This window comes from Scyliorhinus torazame, chromosome 18 (assembly GCF_047496885.1).
Source record: "Scyliorhinus torazame isolate Kashiwa2021f chromosome 18, sScyTor2.1, whole genome shotgun sequence".
Taxonomy (NCBI): domain Eukaryota; kingdom Metazoa; phylum Chordata; class Chondrichthyes; order Carcharhiniformes; family Scyliorhinidae; genus Scyliorhinus; species Scyliorhinus torazame.
Window position 1 is genome coordinate 33249349 of NC_092724.1, and position 25575 is coordinate 33274923.

The 25575-nt window shown below is 44.6% G+C and overlaps 1 protein-coding gene across 4 annotated transcripts in view; it reads right to left on the reverse strand.

Moving 5' to 3' along the window:
• The window catches only part of nfic (nuclear factor I/C), a 788712-nt gene that overhangs the window by 350543 nt on the left and 412594 nt on the right, over nucleotides 1-25575 (reverse strand). For 3 of the 4 annotated variants that reach the window (XM_072482537.1, XM_072482536.1, XM_072482539.1), the window contains exons 7-9: nucleotides 22094-22222; nucleotides 9287-9474; nucleotides 962-1120 (exon numbers count right to left, since the gene is read on the reverse strand). In XM_072482537.1, coding sequence (XP_072338638.1) covers nucleotides 962-1120; nucleotides 9287-9474; nucleotides 22094-22222 — 476 coding nt within the window. The remainder of the gene's footprint in view (nucleotides 1-961; nucleotides 1121-9286; nucleotides 9475-22093; nucleotides 22223-25575) is intronic. The other variant, XM_072482538.1, reaches the window with a different exon arrangement.

Genomic DNA, 25575 nt, shown 5'->3' on the forward strand with positions numbered 1-25575 from the left:
GCTCCTACATGTCTCATTGCCTTCACACGAGATGGGGTAAAGGAGGAAATTGAGGAATTGGGAAATAATTTGATGTAAAAACATTAATATCATGGAAGTGACTTTCCTTCACCCTTCTAGATCACAACAGTAAAACCTTATTTACACTTAGGCCTCAACACATAAGTTGCTACCCATATCAAAAAGTTCAGTGCAGAAAACTACTTCCCAACTAAAAAAATTATTTTAAAAGACAGCAATTAAATGAATACATTACTACTGATTCTAATTAGTTTAGTGTAGCATCTTATAAATTAAATTAAATTGGAAGGCCTTTTTGTCAGACGACTCGGAAAAACAATTATACAATTTAATGCATACCATCAGCATCTTTTTTTTTACATGAAGCAGAGCACCAAGAACTCTAATTACCCCCAAAATAATTCAGCGAATGACGCGGTGCCAACTGTGACATGGGAATGATAATAAGCCACTAACATCTTCATGGCTCAGTGAATAAGATCTACCTCCGGGGTATTTCTTCAAATTGTAAGCCTTGACTGCTAAATACAACCAATAAAAAAGGTTTGTTTAATTACTGTCTGGAGATGACTTAAGACTGCTGTACTATATAAAGCACTCTTTAAGCTATTTGTTGTAATTATTGTTGAAAAAGCAATTGGAATGCATTATGGGGTTATCGCTTTACTTTCCTGCAATGCCCCGTTTTATAATAAGACAGTCAGACTTTTGGGACATCAGCTCTTATTTCTTATTGTTGTAGCTGTGTCTCTGGGAACTTACTATTGGCTACTGTGATTTTGTTTAATTAGTTTGAAATAAAATGTACTATATATAGTTTTCATACAATTAATAACTTCCATATTGGAAGGGTCCATAGTTCCTGCTTAAAAAGATACTAATGTAAATAAAGCATAGTAAGTAGTCACTTTCACTATAGGGTTTATAAGTACAATGTCACCTTCACATGAGGATAACACTCCCCAGGGCCTGGGGAGTAGAACAACTGACACAGGGTGTCTCGCTCCGCAGGAAGCATGCGACCTCTCATTTGAGCACGAAGTGGCATTGTCACTGAAGTCATGGAGTAGTCCGTGGCTCGCTCTCCCTCCCTCCCAGGCTGTGTGGAGGCAAAGGGCCCATGAATGGGAAAAAAATGGGGATAAATTGGGAAAAAAAGTAAATGAAAAATGAAAACATTTTGCAACACAATGCCTAGATAGATAATGTACACTTTACATACTACAGTTAACTACTCAACAGGTTTGCTAATTACTCACTTGATTATACTTCCAATTCTATCATTGCTGGTGGTAAATACATTTTACTACACGATCTCTAATTACAGTCTGACAACTTAAACCAATAAATTGCAGACAGAATGTAAATACTATTCAAATTGGCCAGCTAAATTAATGCAATTCAAGTGAAGGTCACTCATGTCTGCAATGCAATACATGTAATTAGAATATATGTTTAAACATGGGGTATGTGCATAACCTGGGGAGAATTTATACATTTTTAACTTTACTTACTGCACAGTTCAAAAAGAGAAATGATCAGAGACAATTACTTATGTTTTTTTTAAAAGGAAAAAAATACATTAATATGGTCAGCACATGCATTACTTCTTTTAAAATTGGGAAGGTTAGATGAGTGCCAGCAAATACAATGTAAAACTCCCAACAATGGAAAAGGGTAGGAAAGAATAGGAGGTAAATCAAGTAGTGGCGATTATCTAACATTGAACTTGGGTTCGAAAAAGGTTGGATGAGGAAGGGAAAGCAGAGGAGGTAACGAGGTCCTAGAAAAGACTGAAGTGCAGTTTGCAATGTGATGAGACAATGTAAAGGCAAGGAACAGACTGGGCGAGATACAATTAAATGGAGATTTGAATGCTATAATACGGGGCCTGCAAAGATTAAGATAACATCTCAGCAGAATTTGCTATTGTTAATTGTTATTATTTGATCTTATAAATTTCCAAAAACAAAAACGAGTTCACAACTGAGCCCAATTGTTACACCTGCCTTTTCCAGGAGGAATCATTGAATAACAATCAGGAACAGGATCCCTGGTTACTTCTTCACCATCAACCATTCCCTCTTTCTCTGCCTGGGGACACGGAGACCAATTACAGCTCTAATTGCTGGTCAGACTAAACTGACTACAGAGCAGTTATTGCACCTGGAATACTCCTGGTCCACATGCCTCAACATCATCTCATGTAGTGCATGTATTCACTGAGCCACCTGTAGGCTACTATTATACTTCTTAAAATTGCTTTTGAAATGAATCCTAAAACCTTGATGAGTCAGTGTATTTGACTATATATATCTTTTTGTCACTTTACACTCACGTCCCCTTGCTGAAATTGCAATCTGCTCCTGCTGTCGGCATCAGGACTTGGGACATTCATTCAAGAGGGCGAATTATCATGGAACAGGCTGTCCTTGCTGTCTGCTCAGTTGAATAAGTTAAAATGGCAGAAGGCAAGTTAAACAACCTGGTCAATTTTAACTGCCCACCTGCCCAGTTTCTGCTGGCTGCGAAGAGTTAATGTTGGCCCCTGTTTTTCAGTTTACTCTGAAAATAGCTCCAAAAGTTGACTCTTTTAAAAGAATGGGAGCATTAATTTACTCAATGCACCTCAAAAATCTTCTGTATTAGTAAGTATGTTGATCCTTTAGATAGTCATGTTAATCCTTTAACCAGTAAACAGAGAAAAACACAGTAGTATAACATCCATTTTGAGCACCGACTGTTCCTTGTGGCTTTTAAAATTAACATTTGTTGTCCATGCACATGGGCAGACAAATGATTTTCTGCGAACTGAACCTTCTACAATAATTGAAGATATCATCACCACAACAATCTGTGAATTCAGAAAAGCTGTTGCAGTCTGCAAATGGTTGGCGAACATGTACATCAGCCCCGGTGACATAGTGTCCACAAAGCTAATTCTGTTTTAAGTAGCAAGCTTCCCCTGAATTAGCAGTGACATTAAGGATTTATTTTGAATATGTTCCCTTGGTTATCTGCTGACTAATGAGGCAATTAAAATGTGCTTTATTGACGAGTCGCGATTCTGTGTCAGTGATTGACAGTGTTGATGTGCCATTTCATGACATAACAATAAGCAATGTGATAAAGCCCTTGTTCCATTAATGCAGATTGAAATCCTGGTGACAGCCTACACTTGTGTCAAGGCGACTTGTGTGACGGTGTTCGGTGTTAAGCCAGACATCCGGCCTTTACAGGGAGCAAAGATGGTTGTCCCTCCAACTTGTCCTATGACAAATCTTTGCTCAGTTGCACCTACATGGCTCAGAACTTGGAGGAGTTTGCTTCCCTCCTTGGCCTCTCAGCTGAAGCAGGATAGACAAAAGAATGAGCTCAAGTGGGTCAGACACAATAAAAAGTTGTTCAAATTGAGAACGTAAAGGCCAAGAAAAAGGCATGCAAAATCAAATGATACGTGTGGATTCAAAGTCATGTTTCAGTTCCCCGTATTTTAAAATTTTACTTAGCTTTATTGGGAATGTATGTTGCAATAGCAATGAAAATATGCTTGTAAAACGATATGAGGGCAAAAGAGCATGGGATGTTAAAGTTATACCTCCCAGTACCACTTCAAACTCTGTGATATAAATAAATTGTACAGAAATGGATTTAAACACAGGAGACTTCCATTGATATTAAATTGTGGTATGATAATCCGAAACTTATTGAAGTGCTTATTAAAATTGCAGAGACCAGCTTTTAAAAGAGATTTCTGCCAACAGTTTAGCTTATAAAATTCTTTGATAATGACAGTAAATTATATACATTCATTCTATTAGTTTAATGCACGACTAGACTCAATGTATATGTAGAATAAGAATAACAAATCTTCCAATAAACTGATTGTTCTCAGGTAGTGGGAGCAATGTTGCACAGCTGGAAGCAATTAATGGATTTGAACGGATTAGTGGAATTCTTATTCAAAGAATAGATATTGCAACAGTAAAGAACTGGGCTTAAAATTGAACTACGATGGGCCACATTACAGTAATGCGCTAAACACTTCTTATTTTTCCTACTTATCAGTGACAAACGGACACATAACATGAATTAGATGTTTCAATATTGTGAAATGTGGGGAAATTAGGGGGCAGCGGCTCCCACAATGAGGGCTTCTGCCAGTTAGTTGGGCATAGCCGCTATGACTACCCTTTCCCAGCGAACAGTAAGTCACATGCAGAAGATCACAGAGCAATATTACGGCCGCTGGGAGCAAACACTCACTTCTCACCGAGTGGGTTGGATGTGCAACTGGAATCTTGCATCATTTTTGGAAAATCCAACAACTGAGTTGGCTCTTGAGATCATGAGCTGAAAGCGGGATTGTCCTTTTTCGCCACAAAATAACTTCTTTAAGAAAAGGAAAACTCTTGCATTTATATAGCACCATTCATGACCTCAGGATGTCACAAAGCGCTTTAGAGCAAATGAAGTACCTTTGAAGTGTAGTTACTGTTGCAATGTATGCAATGTATGCAAAAAACAGCCAACCTGGGTACAGCAAGATCCCACAGCAAGGAAACAAATGGTGTAGCTCGTCACAGGTTACATGTTGGCCAGCACTCCAGTAGAACTCCCTGATCTTCTTTAAATAGTGCCATGGGTTCTCTTAACTCCACCCAAACAGGCTTCAGGTTCAACATTTCACTCAAAAGCTGATGCTCCTGACAGTACAGCATTCCCTTAGTACTGCATTGAAGTGTCAGCCCAGATTAATCGTTCAATTCCTTGAGAGGGGCTTGAACTCAGAACCTCCTGATTTAGAAGTGAGAGTGTCGTCCCTGATTCAAGCTGACGTTTAAAGACAGCTAAAGTTAGAAGAACTACAAGGAAAATCAAGTCTCTTCTATTCAAGTTGTTCAGCCACTGGAAAGTGATATATGGAAGACTGGAAACTACAATTAACAAAAGCATCATGCCCTACCATTTTAATACATAACAAACAGGATGAAATAAGGGAAGAATTGACCAGTATCTTTCACTGAAACTTGCATTCATAAACCTGTTTTGTGTATAAATTTTGAAAGTACATATCACATTACAATCCTTCAAAAACTCAGCCAATTTACAAAATGTGATCTCCTGAAATGAATAATTGTTGCAACCAAACATATTATAAATTGTTTTGCAATCTAGTATTCTGTTGTTTGACTGATTTGATGCCCTGTATTGATGAGCAAAACAGATGAAAGCAAGAATAACAATAATGCTTGATTGGTGGTTATAAACTTGGTTCACGTAGTACATCCAACATCCATAGCAAACTTTAACATAAATTCACATCCATGTCTGGACTTATGTTTGGATTTGAGCTATATTGCACGAGGGAAACATTTAGATGTTACAGACTAGCCGAATTCCATTTTGGCGAGGGATACTGAGGATGATCCCACACTACATAAACACCGGACTCCAAGCAGTCCATTTGAGAAGAGTCAATTATAACTCTAGATCACACTATCTCAGGTTTCCGTTACAGAATTAAAATTTCATTGATAGTATTGGTAAGTCCCAGTGTTATTCCTGCTGCCTTTGGGCAGCACAAATGGATAGCACTGTGGCTTCACAGCGCCAGAGTCCCAGGTTTGATTCCCCGCTGGGTCACTGTCTGTGCGGAGACTGCACGTTCTCCCCATGTCTGCGTGGGTTTCCTCCGGGTGCTCTGGTTTCCTCCCATAGTCCAAAGACGTGCAGGTCAGGTGGATTGGCCATGATAAATTGCCCTTAAGTGACCAAAAGGGTTAGGGGGATAGGGTGGAAGTGAGGGCTTAAGTGGGTCGGTGCAGACTCGATGGGCCGAATGGTCTACTTCTGCCCTGTATGTTCTATGTTCTATGTTTGTTCTTTGTTCTGTAGTGGTAGGAGAGAATGTTCTGAATGCAGAACTCTCTCACTATCCACAATAAAAGTGGAAGAGGCGACAAGGGACGAACTGAAAAATAGACAGAAAAAGACAAAGTTCACATAGCTTCTGTAGAGAATGCAGTGTCACTTCTTGTGTCATGGTACTGAAATGTGACAACAATATTTTCGCCTGGGCAGCACGGTGGCGCAGTGGGTTAACACTGCGGCCTCACGCCGCTGAGGTCCCAGGTTCGATCCCGGCTCTGGGTCACTGTCCGTGTGGAGTTTGCACATTCTCCCCGTGTTTGCGTGGGTTTCACCCCCACAACCCAAAAAAATAATGTGCAAGCTAGGTGGATTGGCTAGGCTAAATTGCCCCTTAATTGGAAAAAAATGAATTGGGTACTCTAAATTTGAAGAAAAAAACCCACAATATTTTCGCTGATTGGTTTGCATTGTTGTGAAGTTAAAGATGCTGGATGCTGCATAGTCCTCAAATGCATTCACAGAGCACTATTCCGACCTCCCACTGCCAGTGTGATTGTAAATGATCAAAAACAGCTGAGAAGCTTCAGCTTTTATCAGTCATTAAAGTGTGAACGCTGTTATAGCAGGAATTGGAGTTTGTTTTAATGGCAACAGCTCATCTGCTTTTGGTAGGGCTTTGTCAGAGTTTGCTTTTATACATCAGACATCCGTCCTTCCCGGAATGAGCACAATTCTTCCAGAAAACTGGTGATGGACTGAATGTACCTTGCCCTCCAGAAAAACACTCAGTTGTTTTATGTAAAAAAAAGTGACGCTATCAACAGCGAGAGCTGCAGCAACAGGACATCAACTGTGATCCTTTGATGGAAACATCTCATCAGTTTGAACAAGAAAAAGAAAACTGTGAAAGTTGGAAATCTGAAATAAATGACAACATTTTGGAAATACACCTGACAAGTTAACCTTCTGTTTTGCTCGAAAGATTCTGACAGACCTAGTGTGCATTTCTAACATTTTTGGTTGCTGTTTTTAGTTTGGTTTATGTCTTCGTTGTTATGACGCCACAAACACGTGGCTGACTTTCAATTGAAAACTTCACACTTGGAACTTACTCGGCAATGACAGCTCTGGTCAAACATGCCTCTATCAAATCTGATTTACAAGTTGCATTGAAAGATTTGTAGAGGTGTCTTTGGGCTACACCGTCCTGTTCTCCAGTCCCAGGTAGATAGAAGGAGTGAACAACAAAGACATGCCTTTAATTTGCATTCACATATGTAACATGATAACACATTGTAAGTCATAGAGAGATGTTTCGGAATAAGTAGGCTGAATGGCAATCAATAATTATACATGTATTTACAATGCACGCTAGATTTTAATGAGTAAAAATGCAATGTCTGTATGAACCACAATATCCTACAAACATCTGCATGAAAACAGCCACAGCTGCTTCCTATGGCAACACTGCTGGAACCGGTTAAATGGTCCATTTAATGATTGGCTACTGGCACAAAGAAATACACTTCAACCTGGCTGGTAAATTCAGTCCACACCCAGTTACTCTTATTTACTTGTCTTCCTGGTGTCACTGTTCCTCGATATACTAAGTGACCTAAAACACTTTTAGACCTTTGCAGCCCAGGCTCTAGTTTACAGAAAGATACTGCAAAAAAGCAATGGCATTTTCAACACCAATCTCTTTACACAATCGCCATTGCAGTTTGGTTTATTTGGCAATTGGTATGCTGCTGACCCGGAAGTTTATGATTTTGGGTCCCAATACATTGTTTCACAATGGAATTTAATATGCTCAACTTGCAGGGCTGAGGTTGCGTAATGTTGTTAGATTTGCCATCTTTCAGGTGAGAGGTTATACCAAGGACTCATCTGTCTGTTCAGATGGACGTGAAAGGTGCCATGGCACCACTTCAGGAGAGCAGAGAATTCTGGAATCCTGGCCCAATATTTCTCCCTCCAAATCATCACCAAGAAATAATTCACCTGGTCAGTCATCTCACTTGCTATACTTGGAAAATGCTGTGTGCAGATTGGTTGCTGCATTTTGTGTGTAACAATGCTAACCACACTTTAGAACGTAATTCATGAGACATGAAATGCTTTGGATCCTGATAAGACGCTATATAAATGCAAGTTGCCTCTTTCTCACCCATCCATAGATGTACTTAGCACACACAAATTGTACTGAGAGGTAAAAACTCAGGTCAATGCACGGAGATATAAAGCAAGAAACTGCAGTACATCTTTTACATTTGATTCAACCATGTCATGAGCAATGAAGGAAGAATACAAAAAAAATCACATCCTACTATCTCTTCATTTTTTTGAAGATGACAGACTATCTCCATTGATAGCAGTGAAGATCTTTGCCATCCCAGTTGCAAATGCCAGCTCAGTTCTATAAGCTATGAAGATAATTGGGAAGAGCTACAGCCAAGGAAATGATACGGCATACAGCAAGATGTATTGACACTTCATGGACCAAAAAGGGGTGATGACCAATGCACTTCTCATTTTGTTCTGGCGTGCGCAGCCTCTTTAAATGCTTTTGCACAGTCTTGTATGCTGTACCTCAAAGGGACTCACTTGTATGCAGCCATTCCCGAGATGCTGCGCAGCTTAGAGAGAAACATTGGTGATGCCACTTAATGGACCAGGAAGAGTTGTTACAGCATTGCATTTCTTTGGAGAGGGAGCATCTCATGCAAAAATTACATTAATGCAACAAATTTCCCTCAACAGGATTTTGCATTACCGACCTTATCAGCATTCAACTGGTTCCAAAGCTGACTCCACGAGCCCAGCATGCACATCTCTTTAAAATCACAAGTCCCACCACTAGTGATATAAATATTGCAATTGTTCAGTCTATTTACATAACATCACTAGATTTTACTATTTAAGGTCTTGGGCTAGGTCATTCACCCCTGCTGTGAAATTTTGCATTAGTAATGTGACCAGAAGGTAAGCCAGGAATGTAGCTGCTGTCAGGACATTACTGAGATTCAAGAAAGTAGGCTGCTAAAACACTATGCTCCCGTACAGAGCTAAATCGAACAGAAAACTTTAGCAGACTGCATGGACAGCAGAGGACGTGAAACTTTCGTTGAAATGTTGACTTTTGGTAACCTTATATAATCTGTATCTGACAATGTGGGACTGTTTTGGGGGTATAGTCAGACAAATTCTCTGACGCCAGGGAAATTCTAACAATCAATATGAAAGGATGTTTCAGAAAAAGACTAATGTTTTTTCTTGTGCTATAAAATTTCATTTATCGCTTATCTCCTTTTAAGACACAGAATTATGTTTCACTTCCCCCTTTCTGCAACTGTGAATTGGCAACTTCTATAAGAAAGTTTACTCTTACCGGGCCTTGTTGCTGGTTAGATGAGTCACAGGCAAGTGAGACCAGATCCTTGAGAGGGTCCGGTGGATTGAGATGTGGTGGGAACCGGATCGTTGTGTGAGGGAAGTAACTTGAAGCACTCTGGGGAAGGATGGAGGTTGTTGGAAAATGCAAAGATGAAGAGGCATGGGGACTTCGTGACGTAAGACCTGCAAATGCATAAAAGAACAAATTTTGCTTCCAACCGTTCTATGTTATCAAGAAACACATCTTACATTTACTGATATTTTGTGGATTGAAGATGCAAGGGGTTTGCTTTTTTGGCCACACTTGGCACAAGCACACAGTGGAAAACATTTTGCTGTGACATTTTTTTCCTGCCTACCATCACCACAAAGCATTTTTAGTGAGATTTTAACCAAGTGTTAAAATATAATTTGTTTTAATTTACTGACTGCGAGGGCTAGATGGAGCAGCTTCTTCACTAGGTGCTTGTACTATGCTCCATTTTTACAAAACATACACAATAACTGCATCTGAACAGAAAATGGGAGCCTTTCACAGCAAGACTTGTAGGTTTTTTTTAAAGTTAATGTTTTTACAATTCAGCTTTCCACACAGACCAGTCCCAACCGGAGGAACAGCACCTCATCTTCCGATTAGCCTTCAGGACTTAACATTGGGTTCAATAACTTCAGACTGTGAACTCTCTCCTCCACCTTCACCCCATTTTTATTTCTATTAATTTATTTTAATTTCTTCCATGATCTGTTTTCCCCTCACCATTGTCCTCCTTCCCCACCAGGGCCATCTATTCCCTGTTCCTAGTTGCCCTTCGACACACTGCTTACCTTTGTTCAGCCATTAACACATTATAATCTTTTAAAGTGCCACTATCAGCACCCTTCTTTGCCTTGATCACTGCCATTTACATTCATTCCCTTTGTCTCTCTGTGCATGACATCTTCATCAATCTCCACCTATCGCTGGCCCTCTATCCAGCCCTCACCCCACTACAGTATAAATCTGATCCTATTTCCAGTCCCCTCCAGTTTTGACAAAGAGTTATCCAGACTCAAAACGTTAGCCCCTTTTCTCTTCACAGATGCTGTCAGACCTGCTGAAATTTTCTATTATTTTCTGTTTTTGTTTCAGTCCCATAATAATCATAATAATAATCTTTATCAGTGTCACAAGTAGGTTTACATTAACATTGTAATGAAGTTACTGTGAAAAACCCCTAGTCGCCACATTCTGGCGCCTGTTCGGATGCACTGAGGGAGAATTCAGAATGTCCAATTCACCTAACAAGCACATCTTTCGGGACTTGTAGGAGGAGAATGGAGCACCCGGAGGAAACCCACACCGACACGGGGAGAATGTGCAGACTCCGCACAAACAGCGACCCAAGCCGTGAATCGAAATCGGGTCCCAAGCGCTGTGAAGCAACAGTGCTAACCACTGTGCTACCGTGCTGCCCATATTAAACTTGGAGCTCATAATGGCAGCAGTTCCAGCATTTTCTGTTTTTATTTCATGGAAAAGTAAGAGCTTATTACATGTTAAAGTGCACCCTCATTCTGACATGTATAATCTCCAATGTACATGTTGGCTACACATTTCCCCGTCAATGGGAGAGAAATTTGTTTGCGTTGGCACAGGCAGTTGAGCATCAATGAATCAAAAGGAACATTCATATCTATTCAAAATAAGAATAGCTCGCATTAAAAGCACACAATACATTCAGTTCAGTACTATAACATCAACTTGTATTTATGTAGCAGCATTAACATAGTACAATCACAGGAGTGATGCTGAACAAGATCTGACACCAAGTGACATAAAATGATATTCGGGAAGATGGCTGAAAGCTTAGTTAAAGAGGTAGGTCTGAGGAACGTCTTAAAGGAGGAAAAAGAGGAAGAGAGGTGGAGAGGTTTATCGGGGGAATTCCAGAGCTTAAGGCCACGGCAGATGAAGGCAAGGCCACCAATGGAGGACTGATTAAAACTGGCAAGGCTTATGAAGTATAGGGTTTGAAGAATGCATATATCTTGGTGAGTTTTGGAGCTGGGTGAGACTAAAAGGATAGTGAGGGGTGAGATCGACGGGGAGAGATGGTAACATAGTGGTAATGTGACTGGGCTAGTGATCCAGAGGCCCAGGCAAATGCTCCCCAGCATGCCAGCTCATGAAATTTAAACTCAATTAATAAATCTTAGAATATAAAGCCACTGCGTGGTTCCCCAGTGGCATGGGCAAATAGGCAGTCTAATTGTGCAGCCTGTAGTGTTGACATCTTCTCAATTAAGCTCTACATTTTGGTTAAATCTCCAAGGCCTGCAAACTCTATCTTGAATCCACCACTTTTGACACTTACCTGCTGCCCTCTGAAATGGTCGAGCAAGCCACTGAGTGGGTCCCAGTGGCGGGGCCAGTGAGCCATGTAAATGGCCATTGACCTCGGCGGACTGGGAAAACCTGCCGCTGGAGTGGGTGTGGAACATTCCGGCCACTTTGTTCAAGGGATGGGCAACAAATGCTGACCTCGTCAGCAATTCCATAATCCCATGAAAGAATAAAGAATTTGAAAGCAAGGATGAGAATTTTAAAAATCAAGGATACTTGGTCAGTGAGTTTAAGGGTGATAGATGAACAGGACTTGGTGCGAGTTAAGATACTGGAAGCAGAGTTTTGGATGATTACACATTTATGGAGGGTAGAAGTAGGGACGCCAGCCAACAATGCATTGGAATAGGGCAAGATCTAGAGTCATTGCAGAGATAGAAATAAGTGGTCTTAGTGAAACGTATTCCTGCATCACATATGAGGATGACAACAGGAGCACTAAGCAATAAGATGACCTGGAGTCATCTGTCAGATACAAACAGTAAAAAGTTCAGTAGAATCAAAATCCCTCATGCAATAAAATGCATGAAGCAAAATCATAGAATCCCTGCAGTGTAGATGGAGGCCATTCAGTCCATTGAGTCTGCAACGACCCTCCGAAAGAGTACCCTATCCTCGTAACCCCACCTAACCTTTCGACACTAAGGGACAATTTAGCATGGCCAATCGGGGCAGCACGGTAGCCTTGTGGATAGCACAATTGCTTCACAGCTCCAGGGTCCCAGGTTCGATTCCAGCTTGGGTCACTATCTGTGCGGAGTCTGCACATCCTCCCCGTGTGTGCGTGGGTTTCCTCCGGGTGCTCCGGTTTCCTCCCACAGTCCAAAGATCTGCAGGTTAGGTGGATTGGCCATGATAAATTGCCCTTAGTGTCCAAAATTGCCCTTAGTGTTGGATGGGGTTACTGGGTTATGGGGATAGGGTGGCGGTGTTGACCTTGGGTAGGGTGCTCTTTCCAAGAGCCGGTGCAGACTCGATGGGCCGAATGGCCTCCTTCTGCACTGTAAATTCTATGATAATCTATGATAATCCACCTAATCTGCACATCTTTGGACTGTGGAAGGAAACCGGAGCATCCGGACGAAACCCACGCAGACACGGGGAGAATGTGCAAACTCCACATAGACAGTCACCCAAGATCGGAATTGAACCCGGGTCCCTGGTGCTTTGAGGCAGCAGTGCTAACCACTGTGTCACTGTGCCTTAATGTTTAAAATATAACATTTTCTCTGAATTATTTTAGTTTATTATTTCAAATAAATATTTTTATTCTCCACATTTTCATGATTTTCATCAAACAAACAGCATAAGAAAACAAAGAAAAAACCAATCCCAAAGAACAGCCCACTCAATATACAGTCTGATATATCCATTCATACATACCAAAAGCAAGTTAACAAAACAGAGAAAAAAAATTGATCCCAATCCACCCCCCCCAAAAGTGTTCAATGGCAACAAGTTCCTGAAAGTGCATGATAAACGATCCCCATGAATTGTACAACCCCTCCTTTGCCCCCTTAGCTCAAATGTCACCTTCTCAAGGGGCAAGAATTCCAGTAGGTCCCCCACGCTGAGGCCCAGGGTGGAGAAGCTGACTTCCACCCCAATAGGACCCGCCTCCAGGTAATCAGCGAGGTGAAGGCTAAAACATCTGCCCTCGCACCCGCCTGCAGCTCAGGCCAGTCCAACACCTCGAAAATGGTCTCTAGTGGACCCGGTTCCAAGTCCAAGACCACATGTAGGACCCCTGAGTTATTGCAAAAGACCTCCCTCCAATACCTCTCCAACTTCAGGCAGGACCAAAATATATGTACATAGTTTGCAGGGCCCCTCTTGCACCACTCACAGACATCCTCCACCCCCTCAAAGAGATAGCTCATCCTCACCCTCGTGAGGTATGCCCTTTACACGACCTTCAGCTGTATCAAGCCCAACCTCGCGCATGACGTGGAGGCGTTCACCCTTCGTAGCACCTCACACCACAGACCTTCTTCCATTACCTTCCCCAACTCTTTTTTCCACTTGGCCTTAATCCCTTTCTTGGACACCCTATCCTCCTCTAGAATCTTCCTGTAAATCGCCGGCCCCACCCCCTTCTCCAATCCCCCTGCCAACAGTACCTCCTCCAACAACGAGGGGGCCGCCGCTTTCCGGAACCTCGTAAACTCCTTCCTTACAAAATCTCGGAGATGCAGGTACCTAAACCCTTCCCCTTGTGCCAGTCCGTACCCCCCCCCCCTACCCAGTAACAGGTCTTTTATTACCTTTATCCGCACCTTCTGCCATCTCCGAAATCTCCTGTCCAACCTTCCCTGCTCAAATCTATGATTTCCCCCTAATAGGCATCTCCCTTGACCAATTTCAAGTGCTGCCTTAGCTGCCTCAAAAGCTTCAGCGTTGCCACCACCACCGGACTCCCAGAGTACTTGCCCAGCACCAACGGAAGCGATGCCATTGCCAATGCCCTCAGCCTCGACCCCTTACAAGGTCCTTCCTCCATCCGAACCCATCGGGACCCACCCCCCCTCCCCCCAAAATGACCCAACCCCTCACCTTGTCCGTGTTCGCCGCCCAATAGTAAAATAATAAGTTTGAGAATCCCAGCCCCCTGCACCTGACGCCTTCTCTGCAGGACCACCATCCTAACCCTGGCTACCTTTCCCCCCCAGGTGAACGAGGTGACCACTTTGCCCACTTCCTTAAAAAATGACTTGGGTAAAAAGGCCGCAGCACTGGAACAGAAAGAAAAATCGCAGCAATTAATTTTAATCGCTTGCACCCGACCAGCCAATGACAGAGGAAAATTGTCCCACCTTGCCAAGTCAGCCTTCACCCTCCCCACCAAGCTGGTGAAATTGTACCGACGGAATCTGCCCCCCCCCCACCACCCACCCAGTCCCATGCCACCTGCACCCCCAAATACCTGAAGTGGGTTGCCACCCTGCAAAACGGCAGCCCCCCCACTCCTGACTGGGACACCATAAAATATTCACTCTTCTCTAAATTTAGAAAACATCCCGAATCTTTGGAGAAATCCCATTATGTTCCTCACCGGCGTACTCAGCTCTGAAATATACAGCAGTAGATTGTCCGCGTACAAGGATACCCTATGTTCCATCCCCCCCTTGCACTATCCCCTTCCACTGAATTATTTTATACCATGCAATGAACTGTTTTCCACGTAGAAATACACTTTATGGTCTTCATTTCTGCGGGGATGGTGAGGGTTACTAGTTTAGCTAAAATGACGTTGGAGCCCCAATTCTAGAGGTCCTGACCCCAAAACTGGCACCCACCATTTTCACCAGGGTGGGCGAACAGGGGCAGGTTGAACATGAGTGGTCTGATGGGATTTTCATCACCCGGGTTTCTGAAAAACAAATCACTGACTTGACACTTTTCCGGAAAAGGTATAAACGTACAGTTCTTTGGAGAGGTCGTGTAACGATTTGGCGAAGTAAGTTACACTTTTGGATAGGTCTAGGGACCCCTCTGGGAGAGCTCAAATGCCCAATGGGATCATTAAAATTAGACATGAATATGCTTTAGAAATGCATAAGCTAACTGGAGCAGTCAAAGCTTCTAAAATCCTATTGGAACTGTCAAGCTGTCAAGACATTAAAATTTTCTGCCCTTCAAATTAAATAAAACAGTCTGCAGTTAATAAAAATCAGTGCTTGCTCTTTCACTAAGCAGGGAGGTTATCATTACAGGATATATGCTGCATAACTGATTTCACAACCGATCATTATCACAGTGTGATGCACGTCGGTTTGCATCAAGAACCGTGAGCATTTTGGAAAAATTTGTGATTTTTAAAAAGTCACTGTCCCTTAAACAGTTAATTCAAGAGCTCTGCTTGCTGCATTCCTGGAAAATACAGCATTTTATAAGAAAAGGTAATTAAGCAGCTTTAAAGAAGTTGCAAACATCTTGATTCTGATGGACTAAAGGGTTAGATGGTGGATTCTAGCTTTGAAAAAAAAGCCATGCCTTTAAAAGCTGATTTTTGTTTTAATTTGGAGGAAACAACTACTAGGGTAAAAAAGACAACAGCCCCTGAAGCTTCTGACCCAGCCTAAAGCAAAAGGTGAATGAAGGTTGCTCCTAACATGCTCCATATGCTGAAATTGAATGTCTGAAGTGTTCCTCAAGACCACCTGAAACGCAGTACAAGAGTCATTGATTGTTTCACAGGTCAGTGCTGAGAAACCAACTGTATAACTCATATGCCATTTTATGAATTCCACTATCTTTTCCCCTTGAAGCATTGACTTTTAACCATTGGAAATTACAGCACAATGTTACTGTGTTTTTGGTTCACTTCCTAATAATTCCTTTACGCATATGATTGATCTTTCACAAGTTTTTACATAGACACTAGAATAATGAAGTGAAAGCTTGCTGTCGTACAAAAACTAATTAGGCTTGAGAAACGATCTTTCACATTTACAAAAACAGGATGATTAAGCCACCTCAAACTGCCTAAAATCCAGCTGTTTGTCAATTCCAAATGTGTTAAACAAAACCACTCGTATGAACAGTGAATCAGCATTCACAAGGCATAGTCGGTTTTATACTATTGCGAGATTCAAATTGATTCTAGCAAGACAGCATCCATGAGTCAATTTGTTGCATTTCTATTGATCAGTCTGACTCTTTCTTTCCTATAACCAAATTGGTAGATTTGTGCAAATCTCTACCTCCCTGGAACAAGTAAATATGATTTAGCACCGCGAACCGGCACACGAGGACCAGAATGCAAACAAGAGAAGTGGTTGCACAAGTACAGCTTTAGAGTCTGCCATTCCCGTTCCAGCCTCCCCGAACAGGCACCGGAATGTGGCGCCTAGGGGCTTTTCACAGTAACTTCATTGAAGCCTACTCGTGACAATAAGCGATTTTCATTTCATTTAAATAATGATTTGTGTTTGGAATAGGGGGAAGACTCTCTCCCCCCCCCCCCCCCCCCCCCTCCCCCTCCCTCAATGTTGTGTCTGGCGCTCATCCCACTATTCCTGGAGAATAGGAATAGAGCCATTAAACGGGGTTCACGCTGGGCAACGAATGTAACGCAATACTCCCGGCCTGTGGAACTGGACAAAATCTGGTTCACGCCCTTGCTGGATGTGAACCATACTCGCATATTTAAATGAACCTTTGAACGTATTTAAATATGAATTTCTGGGTTTTAGCCGGAGTCTCCCAGCTCCCGGGGTTCACCACCCCCGTTGGTGCAGCGCAAGGCCGGCAGGAATCACTGCTGGTCTCCATCAACCGAGACCAGATGGGATGACCACACTGGGGGGCTTGGAGGCCATTGGAGCCCCTGGGTGATTGGGCACAGGGCAGGGCCATGCCCCCTGGCAATGATAACCTGCCAGCCTTTCACTGCCATGGTGCCAGTGGGCAGTGCCAGGGTGCACTGACAAGGGCCAGGACACGAGAAGAGGCATACCAAAAAGGAGGGGGGATTGAGAGAGGGGGCAGGAAGGGTGGGGTGTCTTTACCGGTGAGTAGTGGGGGGGCTGTAAGGTTGTCTGGAGGTTAGGGCGCCCTTTAGAAATGGTGCACTGATCTCCGAAGAGCCGGCCTGGCAAGCATCTTTAGGTCCTCCACATCTCTTTCCCGCAGAAATCTCCCCTAGCTCCAAAAGAATGCCTAAGTGTGGGTAGATTGCGATGCGAACCGCACCGAAACAGCCGGTAGGATTCTCACTGGTTTTCCCACCTGAAATGAAACTGAGGGGTGGAATCTCTGGCACCCACCGCCAATAGCGGGGTTTGATGCAATGGAGAATCAATGGTCGAGCTACGAACAGGTTTGGCGTTGGCAGTGTGTTGGCGGGAGGATGCAAATATGTAATTTGAACCGATCTGCATCCTGGGCTGGAAGTCTGACTTGCCATGCCTCATGATGTTCTGACCCTCTCGGCTGTAATTCACGTGGGTGTGGATCCGGGCAAGCATTTTCCAGCGTGGCCCTGATGCCGTGGGTCAAAGGGTAAGTAAATATGTAATGTAGATAACCCCAAAATCCATCGGAGGGCCCCCTCTGCACACAATGCTAATCCTGTCTTTCCAACCACCAGCCCCCTCCTAACAGAGATCCCATCAGACACCCCCATATCTGACACGCCCCCATCAGAGCCACGCATACGAGAGGCCCTCCAATATCAGAGACCGTCATAAAAGAGACCTCCAAATACAGTGACCCCCGTAGCATAGACCTCCCATCAGACCCCTCCATATCAGACTGGCCCCCATATCAAAAAGCCCCGGGCGGGATTCTCTAATATTAGGGCCATGTCCCCACTCAAGCATCAAAACGCGGGCGCTTCACTCTGGACTTTCTTCAAGAAAGTCCAGAGTGATTCTTCTACTTGAAGGGGGCTAGCAGGGCCCCGGAGTACTCCACACAGCTCTGCCTGCTGATACGGGGCCCTGCACCTCCGGTCGGGTGTCCGCACATGCGCACGGCGGCGGCCTTCGGTGGCCGCCCTGCGCGACATGGCGGCTCAAACATGGAGCGGCCCCGACAATATAGGCAATCCCCCCCCCCCCTCGAGATCCCGCTCGCCCGTGGTTCGGTGGCCCACGATCGCTAGCCTGCCCGACCCTGAGGCACCCCCCCGGTGAAGGATCTCCCTGCCCCCCCACCAAGGTGGCCGCGGACTGATTCCGCAGCCGCCGCCGCCGTTCCCAACAAGGCAAAATGTGGTTAGAACCCCATCGGTAACTCGGCCAGTTTTCTTTGGTGAATCGTGGGGAGGGCCTCTGTCAATGGCTACCCTACCCGCGCTGCATAGACCGCATGTGCGTGATTCACGGTGATTCTCCGGGGACTGGAGAATCACAGGAGCGGCATCACACCTGTTTTCGGCGTCAACGCCCATTCTCTGCCTCGTGCCTATCGCGATTTTGGCGCGGAGGCTCGGAGAATTCCACCCCCATATCAGAGACCTTCATAGCTGAGAGACCCCCATATAAGTGAGGCCCCATATCAGAGACCCCACCATATCAGAGATCCCCCACATCTAGGTGGCAAGTGCTTTCACTTCCTCTTTTCCCAGCAGAAAGGAATTAGCTGCTTTTGAGGTGGTGAGGACTGTCGACCATAGCTGGATATTTATAAACAACGTGGTTAGCTTCACAGCAGGTTACTTGAGGTGCTTTCAAGTGTGACGGGAAATGACAATAAACAATCCAGACACCTGGCTGACTGGAAGCTATTACCCTTTCAATTACAGCCTACTAAAAGCTATTTCTCTTTGAAAGTGAATAGTAGCCTCGCAGTTCGAAGGATCTGAGAGGGCTTAAGGGATTGTGATATGTTTTTGGTTCCTAAGAACTAACAACTGCTACTATCAACACGTCTGTCTGTGACAGCAGGTGTAAGGAACTGGGAAATGAAAAAGCAGTGATTTCTGCCTGGACTGCTCTTTAGCTTCCAGACAGAGGTAATTGATTGGGGGGGGTGGTGGTTCTAATGTTGTTGATGGTGGGAGTTCAGATCATCCTCATGTGTGTGTGTGGTGGGGGAGAGGGGGGGTGTGACCCATAATTCCCATTGTGGTGGGGGGTGGGGGTGGATGATGCCTCTACTTAACTGCGGTGAACCCTGGTATTTGGCTGCAAGCTCAAAATCCCGATAGTGGAAACCCGAACAGAATCCCAGGAACTCCCCACCAAGCTTAAATTTGGATGGCAGGGAAGAGTGAATTGTTCGTGGATGCCGCTCCTAGCACCAGCGTAGACCAGGAGCAATTCTTCTCTGGATTTTCTTCGTTTGGGAGACTAAAATCTCTCACCGGAGCTGAATTGCACCTGACTTGTGCTCCCACTGGGATGCCCAATCCTTAGCCAGGCAGATGTCTGCATGGCAAGGATTGCGAGGGATTCCCTGGAGAATCCTTCTAATAGGCTGCCATTTTGAGACCTCCTAGTAAAAGAGGCCTCCCTAGAGACCCTCACCAGAGACCCCCTAATTAAAGAGACCTCTCCCAACACAGAGACTCCCACAGAAGAAAGGCCCCTGTCTGGCCAGAGAGAGGCAGTGATAAAAACACTTGCTTTAAAACTCACCTCCGCAATCGCTGCTGGCTAAGGCACTGGAAACAGCACCTGTCAGTTGTGAAACTAACAGGGGCACTTAACTCTCTTTGATGAGGAGCTGTCAAACAAAGCTTGATGTTTAGAAACATTGTGGTTAGTTTCACAGCTAAGCTTAAAGGGAGATGAATGAAACAATGCAGACAGCTGGGTGTGTGTGGGAGCTGTCAATCACAGCCTAGTAAAATCAATATCACAGGGAAATGGATGAATGGTTTGCAAATCAACTATGCTGCTTCCTGTGTGTCTTTAAAAAAAAGTAACTTTAGAGTGCCCAATTCATTTTTTCCAATTAAGGGCCAATTTAGCGTGGCCAATCCACCTAACCTGCACATCTTTGGGTTGTGAGGGCGAAACCCACGCAAACTCGGGGAGAAGGTGCAAACTCCTGCTTCCTATGTTTGAGCCAGCAAATGTATTGCCCAGGTAAGTTTTAAAACAGTGATTTTTCTCACTGACTCTGTCTGGACTGCCCTTTGGCTTCCAGGCAGGGGTCTCTCTTCTGGGGGGCTTCAAGACATGGGTCTCTCTTCTGGGGGGGCTTCGAGACAGGGGTCTCTCTACAGGAGAGCTTCCAGGCAGGCGTCTTTCTTCTGGGGGGCTTCCAGGCAGGATTCTCTCTTCTGGGGGCTTCCAGCCTGTGGTTTCTCTTATGGAGGTTTCTGGTAAGGGCCTCTTTAATAAGAAGGTCTCTGATGTGGGTCTCTTTAGTTAGGGATCTCTGGTGGGGGGGATCTGGTGGGGGCTGTGTGGGCAGGTCTTGCATTGTGGGGGGAGGTTGGCCCTACACTGGACGTTGGGGGCAACTCACTGAAAGAATTATCACCTTAGCACACTGCTGACACACTGTGTCAGGGCCACGCTCCTCAAGATCTGCACCAATTCACGATCAAGTGATTAATGGCTCAGAGGACTGGAAAATCACAAGGGCCAGGAGAATATAGGCCGAGATTCTCCCCCAACCGGCGGGTTGGCCGTACCAGTGCTAAAGAGTGGCGTGAACGACTCCGGCGTTGGGCCGCCCGGAAGTTGCGGAATCCTCCGCACTTCCGGTGGCTAGGCCAGCGTTGGAATGGTTGGCGCCGCGCCAAGCGGCGCCGAAGGGCTTCCGCAGGCCAGCGAGTTGGCGCATGCACGGGAGCGCCAGCGTATTCTGGCGCATGCGCAGAACCGCTGGCGTGATCCCTGCTCATGCGCAGGAGGTTTCCTCTCCGCGCCGGCCATGGCGGAGCTTTACAGAGGCCGGAGCGGAAGGAAAGAGTGCCCCCACGGCACAGGCCCGCCTGCAGATCGGTGGGCCCTGATTGCAGGCCAGGCCACCGTGGGGGCCCCCCCGGGGGCCGGATCCCCCCGCACTCCCCTGAGGACTCTGCAAGCCACCCTCAAAGCCAGGTCCCGCCGGTATGGACCTCGTCTAATCCACGCCGGCGGGACCAGCCAAAAACGGACGAGATCGGCTCATCGGGGCCCGGAGAATCACCGGAGGGGGGGGGGGGGGGCACTGCCAACAGCCCCTGACCGGCGTGACGTGATCCCCGCCCCCGCCAAAAAGCCAGCGCAGGAGAATTTGGCAGCCAGCGACGGAGCAGGATTCACGCCGCTCCCCGGCGATTCTCCGACCAGCCGGGTGGTTGGAGAATCCGCCCATGGTGCCCTGCCCGTTAATAGGGTGGAAATGGATCTTAATAAGATGTAGCCAGTATTTAAATTATATACCAAGTCATAATTACTGCTTAATAACCTCCTTGGCCTTGAAAATTTAACCTTATGCTGTGGAATGCCAAAATTCTCCATTCTACGATAAAAGTTCGATCAGTTTTTAAAATAATTTTTCAAATCATATTTCGGCTGCCACCTTAATCCCAAGTGTATGGACCAATCCTTATTTTCCTTTCTGAAATATTATTAAAAAATGAATGATAAAATTGCTTGTTATTTGCTGGTTTGCTGTCTGTGACAATTCCACAATGTGATTGGCGACTTAACCTAACTGATATAGTTGGATGCCAGGGAGCCCCTCCAGCTGGTGTAAAAATAAACTTAGTGCCGGAACTGGTGAAATCCATTCCACAGGGCTCACCAGATTATTATAGGCTGCATTTTTGGGTTCAGTTTTGAACACTTTCATCTTGTATCTGACTGCAAAATCTGGTCCAATAATTTCATACATTTATTTCCTCTATAGACATGCAGTAAAAGTAGGGTAGGTGGGGATTGGCTCAGTCGAAAATGTTTACAGTTACACAAAAATGGGGTATATTTCAAGAGTAGATTTCGGACAGTAACTTTGGCAAAGCTGCTTTCTTACCGCTGTGCACAGCAATCACGGGACGGTGGTGCTGTGTGAAGCTACTCAATCGTGAAGAGGAGTCCTGTGGGGATGGGCTGTTAAATGGAGATTTGTCCATTTCAGTCTTCTTCACTGTAGGGGAGATACCTAACAGGAGATACAAGCAGAACAGGTGTCAATGCCTTACATTCATTCAACCCGTTCTTCACCAGTATTCCCCTCTGCTGACAAAGCAAGAAAAAAAAATCATAACGCTTCAGGATGATCTACAGCAACAGCTGAAAAATGCAAGTTTAGGTAGTGAATAATTATAACAGATTAATCCAGTCCATGAAATAGAGGCGGTGGAGGAGTTGCCCTACTTGGTTAAAGTCTGTTAACATTAGGAAACTGGAAAGAAGCAATTAGAAAGTCAATAATGAATTTCCATTCAGTTTGCAAAATGTGAAGAGGGTTTTGTTCTCAAGGTAGAAGCACATTCGTTTGCAATGTTGAATATGCTGAAGTACATTTAAGGAATTACCTGAAGTATTTTATTTGGACTATTCTCTAGTTGTAGACTTGTTATCTATTACATTTTGCTCTGAAAGATAATTTGCAGTCTTCAACTCCAACGATTATTACAATTGTTTCCCTCATGCCAAAATAAGTTAAGAATCTCAGGATGCCAGGCCTGGAGGTAGTCAAAGAATTTTTACACAAAGCAAGGCCAAGGAGTGCAATTTTTACTTTTGTTTAATCACCAATCAAAAAATGCCCCTTGAAAACTAATGCTGGGACTCCTCTTTTAAATAAATTGTGCTAAATTTTTAACCGTTCACCGTCTACCCTGTGCACATACATTTCAAAACCCAAAAGTCTAATTCTGTTTTCTTTCCCTCATTCCCTCAAAACCTCTTGGAGGATGTTGAGAGGCTGTGGCAAATAAAAATATCTGGCCACTCCTCACAAATAGTGTGCATGCATTTTCTGATTTAGGAACACCCAGGTCTAAATGGGCACATAATAAATAGTTTCTTCAGTGAACAAATGAACAATATAAATTGCAGTTGACCACGCTGGAAATTGGCTTATTCATGCATCCGCTACAGTCAGTTACAAATGGGACAGGCATCAAATTAATCAGTTGCGAGGGGCATAGCAGCCTGTTGGGAGATGCCCCCGATTTCATTCAGATCCCATTGATAAAGTCAACTATGCATAATGTTGACTTCAGAATTTTAACCATCAGATGAGAATTATACAATTCACACAAGATCAACATTTGAGCACAGAAGTTGGATCACATCAGAAGCAGTGGATGATCTAGGTGCAGCGCACATGCAAAACACAGCGCAATCCAATTTCATTATATTAAATCCGATGCTGCTAATTCACATTCATTTCCTCATATGTAGTTGTATCCATGGAATGGCAAAGTAGGTCAAGGTGTCACACCAGCATTTATTGCCCATCCTTATTTGCCCTTAAGAAAGTTGGTGGTGAGCTGCTTTCTTGAACCATTGCAGTCCACGTGGTGTAAGTACACCCACAGTGCTATTCGGGAGGGAGTCCAGGATTTTGACACAGCGACAGTGAAGGAGTGACAATGAAGGAATGGCGATATATTTCCAAGTCAGGATGGTGAGTAACTTGGGGGGAAACTCCCAGGTGGGGGTGTTGCCAGCTGTCTTCTGCCCTTGTCCTTCTAGATGGTCGTGGTCGTGGGTTTGGAAGGTGCTGCCTATGGGAACCTTGGTGAGTTCTTGCAGTGCATCTTGTAAATGGTGCACAGGCTGCCCCTGTTCGATAGTGGTGGAGGGATTGAATGTTGTGGAAGCAATCAAGCTGTGTCCTGGATGGTGTCAAGCTTCTTGAGTATGTTGGAGATGCATTCATCCAGGCAAGCAGAGAGTATTCTATTACACTCTTAATTTGTGGCTTATAGATGGTGGGGAGGCTTTGGGGAATTAGGAGGTAAGTTACGCGCAGCAGCATTTCTAGCCTCTGACCTGCTCTGGTAGCCACAGCATTTACATGGCTAGACCAGTTTAGTTTCTGATCAATGGGAACCCCATGATGTTGATAGTGGGGGATTCAGCAATGGAATGCCATTGAATGTCAAGGCGAGATGGTTATATCCTCTCTTGTTGGAGATGGTCATTGCCTGGCACTTGAGCAAATATTACTTGCCTCTTGTCAGCCCAAGCCTGGATATTGTCCAGGTCTTGTTGTATAAGGACATGAGCTGCTTCATTATCTGAGGAGTCGCGAATGGTGCTGAACATTGTGCAACAAACATCCACATCTGACCTTATGATGGAAGGAAGGTCATTGATGAAGTAGCTGAAGATGGTTGGGGCTAGGACACTACCTTGAGTTAACTCCTGAAGTGATACCCTGGAGCTGAGATGATTGAACTCCAACCACCACAACCATCTTCCCTTGCGCCAGGAATGACTCCAACCAACGGAGGGTTTCTCCCGATTCCCATTAACTCCAGTTTTGATAGGGCTCATTGATGCCATACTCGGTCAAATGCTGCCTTGATGTCAAGGGCAGTCACTCTCACCTCATCTCTGACATTCAGCTCTTTTGTTCACGTTTGAACCGAGGGCATAATGAGGTCAGGAACGGAGTGATCCTGGTGGAACTGTAGCCATCTGAGATAGCCACCTGCAAAGGACCATGGGAATTATGGCCAACCCAGGACTCAGACAGATACAAAGCTTCTGTGTATTTGAAACACAGGAAGCTAGACCTGATCAAAACCCCCGCTCGTTTGCATTTTAATGGCCCGTTCCCCAGAACAATAGGACTCCAATCAAGAAACCGATACAGCTACAGACTGATCGGCGCCACTCCCTTTACTCAGAGAGCCCAACTGCCAAGGTTAATGACCGCTAAGGACCTGCCCAGCCACCAAGGCACGCACCCCTTTATTGGCCAAAATCGAAGGCAGTGATCGAAGCCTGTCGAATTATTGGGTCCAAGATCAATGACCGCCGCAAAGAGCGCGAAATCCCAGAGGGATAAAAGGGGACACAGCCATGTGTTCTGTCTCCTTTGGATCTGGCCTGTGCCAGCCTCCTTTGAATCCGGCCTGTGCCAGCCCAACTGTAGCAGGAACAGCCAGCCAAGTTCAAGACCAACGATCGCTACTTGACGGATGAGCCCAGCAGAGACAGAGCCACTTCTTCAAACCAGACACGTGCGATCAAGATAAAGGCCTTATCAATCTGCACAGCACCAGTCGCCCTGAAGATAAGTATAGGTTATTGTAGCTGATAGGTGTAGTTTAACTTGTAGTATATTGTGCTTGCATGTCGAAGTAACCCAAGTATGTAAATAAACCATCTTTGAACTTGAACTGACTAACTGGTTGTGTGTTCATTTGACCGATATACGGGAAAGCTTTGTGGTTCAGTAAGAGAAATAGAAACACCCACAGTATTGGCGACGCTGTTGGGGCACATAATCATATCATAAATAGAGCCTCACATCATAAAGAGAAACAGAAC